The sequence below is a fragment of the Rhinopithecus bieti genome, unplaced genomic scaffold (assembly GCF_001698545.2).
Source record: "Rhinopithecus bieti isolate Rb0 unplaced genomic scaffold, ASM169854v2 scaffold_39495, whole genome shotgun sequence".
NCBI lineage: Eukaryota > Metazoa > Chordata > Mammalia > Primates > Cercopithecidae > Rhinopithecus > Rhinopithecus bieti.
This window is the reverse complement of record NW_016816168.1, coordinates 21,827-32,386: the sequence shown is the minus strand read 5'-3', so window position 1 is coordinate 32,386 and position 10,560 is coordinate 21,827. Positions and strand designations below refer to the sequence as shown.

The window sequence follows — 10,560 nt, the reverse complement described above, 5'->3', positions numbered from 1 at the left end:
GACTTTGCCCACAAGATGTCTTGTGGAAATTTTATTATATAGAGTGTAAAATGAATTGTCAGTCAAATAAAAAGAACACTTTTTTTCTTAAAAACCACATGCATAACATTTTCCAATTGTCTTTTTTAATAGTTAGACATTTCAAGCATTATAAGAAAAATAAGGAGAAAAACCAGAAACTGTAACTTCAGTACATTTCAAACGGAATGTCCCTCAGGTCATTAGAAATGCAAGAAAAAATAGCTTCAATTCCGTTTTTTTCCTTTAAAAATACATGTTATCTGTACAAGATACACTACAGTAAACACTGGAAATCATATTATCCCTTTTATTAAATCAAAATTATTTAATTCATAATGCGGTTAATACTAATTTATTCATCTAGTTAATCTGACAAAATATTACGAAAATATTTAAAAGAAAAGAGCAAACAACACCTTGGAATTAAAAATAGTTATAACTACATTTTTATACGGTTTAATGTTCCACAGTGTGTGTTAAAAGTTATACTGAATTTCTTAATATTAAAAATAACAGTATTTATATTTCTGAGAGAATAGAGAAAGGTTTTTTGTTTTGTTTTAAAAACAAGCTTGGAGGTCTTAGATAACACAGTTGCGACTGGTAATGACAACATGAAACAAACGTATGCTAAACACACGAACACATTTTTATATTACCCCTTTAGAACTCTAGAAATTATACAAACCCTACAAAATGCCCCTCCCAACCCCTGTTGGACAGCAATACAATTATCTGTCTCAATTCAGAATTCACATCACTCATTACAATACATAATAGTTCAGTTTTTAAAAAATGCAATAAAACCAGACAGCCAAGATACAACAAATTAGAAGTAAAACATTAAATGAATTTACACATTTAAGAATACTTAAATACTGCTTTAAAATTTTTAAAAAGAATTTGTTACAGACCACCTAAGACTTCCAAGCCACTTTCTGTTGCAACAGAAAAAACTGCAAATAAAAAGGACACAAAACAAAACCAAACAAACCCGAAACCATCGTGTTGAAATGTCGCAGCTCTGAGGCCCGTTCCGGCGCCTGACTTTGTAGGTATTGCTCCAAGAAGAACCCCAGAGCTTATACATTTGAAATAACGAAAATAATGAAACAAAAATGATCAGCAATTTTTAGTAACTAATTTTCCTGATTTTTAGAAAAATTCCGTTAATCTAAATATAGTGTTTCACAGAACAAAACAACGGTTCTTCATCAAAAGGTTTGCAAATGTAAAAACCTCTGTTACAAACAGGTTTTCTTTGACAATGATTTTGAGGGAAAGTTGGCCACGAGGACACTGTCCTACTGCTCCTGTGGGCGGAAGGGAAGAGGAATTAGTCTGTGATGGCAGGTTCTCAGGTCTGTGTGCCAGTGAGGAGGTGACAGGTCACCCTCTCCCCTCTGGCGCCATGCTGGCACCGACACACACGGACAGGGCCGTATCCCAGCACCTCCCCTGGGTCTCGCGTCACGGGAGCTGGGCCAGTTAAAACCTCTGCTGCAGAGGAGGTCTTGGGCTCCTCTGCTAGGGACTCGGGGCAGGGAAGAGCGGACAGTGTGAGCCGCTGTCGCCACCAGCCCTGACACCTGTTTCCCCAGGACCAGACCCAGACGGCCAATTTGGCAGTGAGTGGCCTAACCAGCTGAGTCCAGGGCCAGGAGGTAACTGAAATGTTATCCATGAGGACCTGACTGGCATCAGGTGGGAAATGTGCCCTGTGGGAACATTTAGACGTCTTCCCTTCTTTAACAAGAAATCAGTTTTTGGCCTCTGAACAGAACCCTCTAGGTTGTGCGCAGAAGAGGAAAGTTGGGCTCCGCCCCCACTGCCCTCTCCCTGCCTCCTGCTGCTGCCAGGGCATGGCTGACGGCCTGGCCACTCCACCCTGCTCGAGAGCAGCCGCTGGAGCGCACCCTCTGCACATGTTCCTTTACAGTTAGGGAAACTGAGGCTTAGAGGAAGACAGAGACTACTAATCAGCCCTGAGGTCTGGGGCCCGGACTTGAGAAAAGATCAGGCACTTCCTTGCAGGGGCTGCACCACCAATCCTCCCACTTGGCCTACACTCTTCTTCTCTGGAGCGAGGAGGGACAGAGGGGCTGGAGCCAGGCTCTCAGCAGATGCAGCCTCGCTGAGGAGCTACGGGGCCCAGAGGCTCCTCCTAGCCCAGTGCTCTCATCCTGGGGTCAGCAAACACAGGCTTGGGAACAGGGGCTTGGGGCTAGGGAGTGGCTGCGGTGCTGGTGATTAGCTACAGACCTGGCTGTGGGCCTGTGCCTGCCCTAACGTCTGTCCGTAGAAAGCGACCTGCTGTCTGTAATATTCTGCCCAGGCCATTGTGTAGTCCGGTGGGGAGCTGGCCTGAGGAGCAGCACTGGCGGAGTGACTCTGTTTTTTGTAATAGTCTTCCCAGGCCTTGCTGTAGTTGGGCTGGCTGCTCTGCGGCTGGCTCTGCTGGCTTGGGACCTGCTGTGTGGGCTGCTGCCACGCCTGGTAGGTGCTGCCCCAGCCCTGGGTCAGAAAGGCCGGAGGACCACTCACGGGGGTGCTGTGGGGGTTCCCGTTCACCTTGGCAGCCATGTTTGGGAAGCACCCGGAGCTCCTCGGAGGAAAGGTATTTTGATGAGGTGGGGCAGGTGGCTGGCTGAAGGGACTCTGTCGGAAGGCTCCAGGTGCTCCGAGATTGGTCCCGCCAACTTTCTCATCTATGAGCTGCCTGGCCACCTCGATCTGCTGGGGAACCCCCCTGATGGTGAATCTCCGCAGGTTGGGGTCGCTGTTGGGAGGGGGTTCCTCTGAAGCTCCACGTGCGCCCCTGACTGCTGGTTGATGCTTTTGATGTTCTCACCCCCTTTGCCTATGACAAGGCCACACTTATCGGCTGGCACCGTGTATGTTATCTCCTGGACGCCACCAGGGGCTCCCACGCTCCAGTCGCCACGGCCACGACCTCTTCCTCTGGCTGCTGCCAGGCCTCCAAAGCCGTCTCTTTCCTGGGCTGTAAGAATCAGCTCGCTGATGATGTGCGCTGAGTGCTGACACCGATCCGGAGGGCCCATGACCTGAGCAGCTCTTTCTGGACTAATCCCATCATCTGGTTTAAACTGAATCCTCACACCAGCATCGTTCTGGATCTTTTTGATCATTTCCCCGTTTCTTCCTATTACAATGCCCACAGCAAACCTAGGCACAGATACCTCTATACTGCCTCCTCCCATTCGGGAGTTGAAATCACCACGTACACCCCGAAAGTCAGCTTGGTCTTTTTCTCGGATAATCTCTAGTACCATTTCTCTTGCTTGCTGTACTTTAAATGCATCTCCAGTGATACGAAGAGGCTTGTCTGCTCCCGTGGGCAACGGGCCATCCTGGATCATGACCATCTTCACTCCTGTCCGCTCCTGCAACTGCTTGATTGTTTTCCCTCCTCTGCCGATGACCAGACCCACTTTAGATGCGGGAATGAGAATCTCCTGGATTGTGCTGTTGCTGTCTATGTCATTATGAAAGCCAGGTCCATTTCGACAGCGGTCCACAATCTGTCCCAGGAGCCATTTGGCTTGTTCAATACTTTCTGGGGTTCCGGTAAGTACACAGGGCCTCTCTGGAATCCCAGAACTCTCTGAAGCAATCTGAATTTTGCAACCAGATTCTGCTTGAATCCGTGAAATCTGCTCACCTTCCCTGCCGATAATAAATCCAACCATTTTGTCAGGCACTTTGAATTCTTCTGTTATTACTGTCCTTTGATGTACCAAGGCCCCTAACTGGTTACCTACTCCATCATCCAAGGGCCGTTTTTGTACTCCATATCCATATACTGAGGGGTCCACTAGAGGTGTGGAATTATTCAAGTGAGGAATTGAATCTATTTTAGCAGCAATCTGTCGGACCCGGTGCAGGGCGTCCACGAAGCACTCGGCCTTCATCCCCACAGGAGCGCTCTGCCCCTGCACCAGCTCCGCCATTACCACCCCCGCCGCCGTCGCCCCCGCAGCCAACGCCGCCGCTTGGCTCCCCGGTCCGGTCTCCCGCTCTGCTTGGGTCTCTTTAATTCTTTCATTAGTATTTTATAGTTTTCATTATAGAGATCTTTCTCCTCTTTGGTTAAGTTAATACCTAGATATTTTAATTTTATTTGTGGCTATTGTAAATGGAATTGCTTTTAAATTTCTTTTCAGATTGTTCACTGTTGGTATATAGAAATGTTACTGATTTTTGTATGTTGATTTTGCATCTGCAATTTTACTGAATTTGTTTATCAGTTCTAGTAGTTTTCTGGTAGAGTATTTAGTATTTTCCAAACAAAAGATCATATCATCTGCAAACAAGGATAATTTGACTTCTTCCATGCTATTTGGATGCCCTTCAATTTTTTCTTTTGTCTGACTGCTCTAGCTAGGACATCCAGTACTATGTTGAATAACAGTGGTAAAAGTGGGCATCCTTGTTGTGCTCCACATGTTGGAGAAAATGCTTTTCCTTTCTCCCCATTTAGTATGATACTAGCTATGGATCTGTTGTATATGGTTTTTATTATGTTGAGGTATGTTTCTTCTTTCCCCAAATTTTGAGGGTCTTTATCATCAAATGGTGCTAAATTTCATGAAATGGTTTTCAGCATCAATTGAAATGATCATATGGTTTTATCCTTCATTCTGTTGATATGATGTATTGGATTGGTTGATTTGCATGTGGTAAACCATCCTTGCATCCCAGGGATTAATCTCACTTGGTCATGAAGAATAATCTTCCTAAAGTCTTGTTCAATTTAGTTTGCTAGCATTTTGTTAAGAATTTGCATGTCAGTATTCATCAGAGATATTGTCCTGTAGTTTTGTGTTTTTGGTGTGGTTTTGTCTGGAATTGGTAGCAAGGTAATATAGTCTTATTGAATGAGTTTGAGAGTATTCTTTCCTCCTCTATTTGCTGAAATCATTTAAGTAGGATTGGCATTAGTTCTTCTTTAAATATTTGGTAGAATTCAATGAATACCGTACGTCTTGGGCTTTTCTTTGCTGGGAGACATTTTATTATGGCTTCATTCTTGTTATTTGTTATTTGTCAATTCAGATTTTGGATTTCTTCCTATTTCAATCTTGGTAGGTTGTACATGTTTAGGAATTTGTCCATTTCTTCTAGTTTTTCCAATTTATTGGCATATAGTTGCTCATAGTAGCCTGTAGTGATCCTTTGAATGTCTGCAGTATCAGGTGTAGTTTCCCCTTTTTCGTTTCTGATTTTATTTATTTGTATTTATTTGTATATTCTCTCTTTTTCTCTTTGTCTAGAGGTTTGTCAATTTTGTTTAACTTCTCAAAGAATTAATTTTTATTTCTTTGATTTTTTGTATTGTTTTCTTCAATTCTATTTATTTCTGCTCTGGTCTTTATTATTTCTTTTCTTCCACTAATTTTGGGTTTATTTCCTCTTGCTTTTCTGGTTCTTTAAGATGCATTGTTAGATTGTTTATCTGAAGTTTTTCTCTTTTTTGGTGTAGGCACTTACAGCTATCAACTTTTTTCTTAGTACTGCTTTTGCTGTATCCCAGAGGTTTTGGTATGTTGGGTTTTCATTATCATTTGTTTCAATAGAGTTTTAGATTTTTGTATTAATTTCTTCATTCACCCACTGGTTATTAAGTAGCATATTGTTTAGTTTACACATATTTTAACAGTTTCCAAAACTCTTCTTGTTATTAATTTCCAGTTTTATTTCATTGTGGTTAGAGAAGATGCTTGAAATTATTTCAATTTAAAAATTTTTTAAAGTCTCATTTTGTTGCCTACCATATGGTCTATCCTTTAGAATTATCCATGTGCTGAGAAAAAAAATTGTATTCTGCAGCCATTAAATTAAATGTCCTATAAATATCTATTAGATCTGTTTGATCCATAGTGCAGATTAAGCCCAATTATTCCTTGTTGATTTTCTGTCTGAAATATCTGTCTAATGCTGAAAGCGGAGTGTTGATGTGCCCAGCTATTATTGTATTAGACCTATCTCTGTCTGTAGTTCTAATAATGTTTGTTTTATATATCTGGGCCATCCAGTGTTGGGTGCATGTATATTTAAAATTTTTATATCTTCTTGCTGAGCTTACACGTTCATCAGTATATAGTGACGTTCTTTGGCTCTTCTTATAGTTTTTGTCTTGAAATCTATTTTGTCTGAAATAAATATAGCAAGTTCTGCTCTTTTCTGGTTTCCATAGGCATGAAATATCATTTCCATCTTTTTATTTTCAGTCCGTGAGTTTCCTTATAGATAAAGTGTGTTTCTTGTGGGCAACATATCAATGGGTCTTGTTTTTTCTCTACTCAGTCAGCTTATATTATATGATTGGAGAGTTTAGTCCATTTACATTTGATGTTATCATTGATAAACAATGTCTTACTCCTGCCATTTTGTTATTTGTTTTCTGGTTGTTTTGTGGTTTTCTCTTCCTTCTTTCTTTTCTTCCTATCTTCCTTTTTGTGAAGGTGATTTTCTCTGGTGATATAATTTAGTTTTTTGCTTTTCATTTTGTGTGTGTGTATCTATTGTATGTTTTTTGGTTTCAGGTTACCATGAGGTTTGCAAATACTATATCCCATTATATCACCTGATAACTACTTAATGTTGTTTGCATAAACAAACAAACAAGCAAAAAGTTAACCAAAAAAGGCTCCATGTCTTAACTTTGTACCCCTACTTTTTAACTTTTAGTTAAATAACTTTCTTATTATTCTGTGTATGCCTTTAGTGGTTGCTATTGTTATTATTTTTTATTGGTTTATCATTTAGTCTTTCTATTTAAGATAGGAGTAGTTTACCCATCAATTGCAGTGTTCTAATATTCTGTTTTTCTGTGTACTTACTACTACCAGCAAGTTTTGTATCTTCAGATGATTACTTATTGCTCATTAATGTTCTTTTCTTTCTGACTGAAGTACTTTGTTTAGTATTTATTATAGGACAGGACTGGTGTTGCTAAAATCTCTCAGCTTTTCTTTGGGAAAATTTTATATCTCCTTCATGTTTGAGGAATATTTTACCAGAAATACTCTTCTAGGGTAAAAGTGTTTTCCTTTGATGCATTAAATATGTCATGCCACTCTCTCCTGGTCTGTAAGGTTTCCACTAAAACGTCTGCTGTCAGACTTATTGGAGCACCATTGCATGTGACTTGTTTCTTTTCTCTTGCTTTTTTTTTTAGAATCTTTTTTTTACTGTTGATGTTTGAGAGTTTAATTATTGAATGAATACCCTTGGGTTAAATCTACTTGGAGTTCTATAATCTTCTTGTACTTGGATATTTATATCTTTCTCTAGGTTTGGAAATTTCTCTGTAATTATCCTTTTGAGTAAGCTTTCGACCTTTATCTCTTTCTGTATCTGCTGTTTAAGGGCACTAACTCCTAGATTTGCCCTTTGGAACCTATTTTCTAGATTCTGTAGATTTGTTTCACTGTTTTTTATTCTTTTCTCTTTTATCTCTGACAGTGCATTTTCAAATAGTCTGTCTTCAAGCTCACTCATACTTCCATCCAATTTTTTCTGCTGTTAAAAGACTCATGCATTATTCAGTATGCCAATTGCATTTTTTATTTTATTTTATTTTTTATTTCCTTAGGTTTTGAGGGACGTGTGGTTTCTGGTTACATGAGTAATCAAAATTCTTTAGTGATGATTTCCGAGATTTTGGTGCACCCATCACCTGAGAAGTTTACACTGTATCAAATTTGCAGTCTTTTATCCCTCACCTCCTCCCACTCTTTCCTCCATCCCCACAGTCCACCGTATCATTCTTATGCCTTGCATACTCATAGCTCAGCACTTAGCAAATTGTGCTGCTATAAACATGCACATGCAAGTATCTTTTTCATATGATGACTTCTTTTCTTTTGGGTAGATACCCAGTAGTGGGATTGCTGGATCAAATGGTAGTTCTACTTTTAGTACTTTAAGGAATCTCCACACAGTTTTTCATAGTGGTTTGTGCTAGTTTACATTCCCACCAACAGTGTTAAAGTGTTCCTTTTTCACCACATCCCCTCCAACAGCTATTGATTTTTTAAATTGTTTGATTACGGTCATTCACGCAGGAGAAAGGTAATATCACTTTGTGGTTTTGATTTGCATTTCCCTGATAATTAGTGATATTGAGCATTCTTTCATTTGGTCATTTGTATATCTTATTTTGAGAATTGTCTATTCATGTCCTTAGCCCACTGTTTGATGGGATTGGTTTTTTTTTCTTGCTAATTTGTTTGAATTCCTTGTAGATTCTGTATATTATTTGCTGGCGGTATAGATTGCAAGATATTCTCTCACTCTGTGAGTTTTCTGTTTACTCTACTGACTGTTTCTTTTGCTGTGCAAAAACTTTTTAGTTTAATTCAGTCCCACCTATGTATCATTGTTTTTGTTGCACTTGCTTTTGGGTTCTTGGTCATGAAGTCTTTGCCTAAGCCAATGTCTAGAAGGGTTTTTCTGATGTTATCTTCTAGCATCTTTAAGTTTAGATTTAAGTCTTTGATCAATCTTGAGTTGATTTTTGTATATGGTGAGAGATGAGGATACAGTTTCATTCTTCCACATGTGGTTTGCAATTATCCCAGCACGATTTGTTGAATAGGTGTGCTTTACCCAATTTGTGCTTTTGTTTTCTTGTCGAAGATCAGTTAGCTGTATTTGGCTTGATTTCTGGGTTCTCTATTCTGTTCTGTTGGTCTATTTGCCTATTTTTATACCAGTACCATACTGTTTTGGTAACTATGGCCTCATAGTACAGTTTGAAGTCAGGCAGTGTGATGTCTTCATATTTGTTCATTTTGCTTAGTTTTGCTTTAGCTATGTGGGCTCTTTTTTGGTTCCATATGAATTTTAGGATTTCTCTTCTAGTTATGTGGCGAATGATGGTGGTATTTTGATGGGAATTGCATTGAATTTGTAGATTGCCTTTGTCAGTATGGTCATTTTCACAATATTGATTCTACCCATCCATCAGCATGGGATGTTTTTCCGTTAGTTTGTGTCTTCTATGATTTCTTTTAGCATTGTTTGGTAGTTTTCCTTGTAGAGGTCTTTCACATCCTTGGTTAGGTATATTTCTAAGTATTTTATTTTATTGCAGATATTGTGAAAGGGTTGAGTTCTTGGTTTAATTCTCAGCTTGGTCACTGTTGGTATATAGCAGAGCTACTGATTTGTGTACCTTAATTTTGTATCCTGAAACTTTGTTGAATTCTTTAATCAGTTCTAGGAGAAGATTTTTGGAGCAGTCTTTTGGGTTTTCTAAGAATATAAACAACAACATTTGACTTCCTCTTTACCAATTTGGATGCTCTTTATTTCTTTCTCTTGTCTGATTGCTCTGGCTAGAATTTCCAGTACTATGTTAAATAAAAGTGGTGAGANTTTTCCTTGTAGAGGTCTTTCACATCCTTGGTTAGGTATATTTCTAAGTATTTTATTTTATTGCAGATATTGTGAAAGGGTTGAGTTCTTGGTTTAATTCTCAGCTTGGTCACTGTTGGTATATAGCAGAGCTACTGATTTGTGTACCTTAATTTTGTATCCTGAAACTTTGTTGAATTCTTTAATCAGTTCTAGGAGAAGATTTTGGAGCAGTCTTTTGGGTTTTCTAAGAATATAAACAACAACATTTGACTTCCTCTTTACCAATTTGGATGCTCTTTATTTCTTTCTCTTGTCTGATTGCTCTGGCTAGAATTTCCAGTACTATGTTAAATAAAAGTGGTGAGAGTGGGCATCCTTGTCTTCTTCCACTTTTCAGAGGGAATGCTTTCAACTTTCCCCATTCAGTATTTTGTTGGCTGTGGGTTTGTCACAGATGGCTCTTGTTACATTAAGATATGCCCCTTCTATGCCGATTTTGCTGAGGATTTTAATCATAGAGGGATTCTGGATTTTTGTCAAATGCTTTTGCTGCATTTTTTGAGATGATCATGTCATCTTTGTTTTTAATTCTGTTTATGTGGTGCATCACACTTATTGACTTGCATATGTTAAACCATCCCTGCATCCCTGGTATAAAACCCCCTTGAGCATGGTGGATTATTTTGTTGATAATCTGTTGGATTCTGTTAGCTATTACCTTGTTAAGAATTTTTCAATCTATGTTCATCAGGGATATTGGTCTGTAGTTTGTTGTTGTTGTTGTTGTTATTGTTGTTGTTATGTTCTTTCCTGGTTTTGGTACTAGGGTAATCCTGGCTTCATATAATGATTTAGGGAGGATTCCCTTTTTCTCTTGTGGAATAGTGTCAATAACACTGGTACTAATTTTTCTTTGAATGTCTGATAGGATTCAACTCTAAATTTATCTTTTCCTGGACTTTTTTGTTGACAATTTTTTTCATTATCAAAAACAATTGAGAGTGTAACCAAAACTTAGGGCCTTAGCACCACTCTCAGTTACCATCATTTTGGGTTTCCAGTCTCAGCACGTCATTTATAGGTTATGGTGTCCTCATGGTTGCACATTTCTTTCAGCTCCTGTTGTTCCAGTTGAAGAGAGATGACATGACG

The 10,560-nt window shown here is 39.1% G+C and overlaps 1 protein-coding gene across 1 annotated transcript; it reads right to left on the bottom strand.

Annotated features, from left to right (window-relative positions):
- On the bottom strand, positions 1-4,063 carry LOC108516807 (far upstream element-binding protein 3-like). Its single transcript, XM_017854449.1, is given in 3 exon segments — positions 1-1,334; positions 2,284-2,816; positions 2,819-4,063. Coding segments are annotated over 3 exon segments (1,716 nt in total). The 5' UTR covers positions 3,993-4,063; the 3' UTR covers positions 1-1,325.
- Between the last annotated feature and the right edge of the window lie 6,497 nt (positions 4,064-10,560).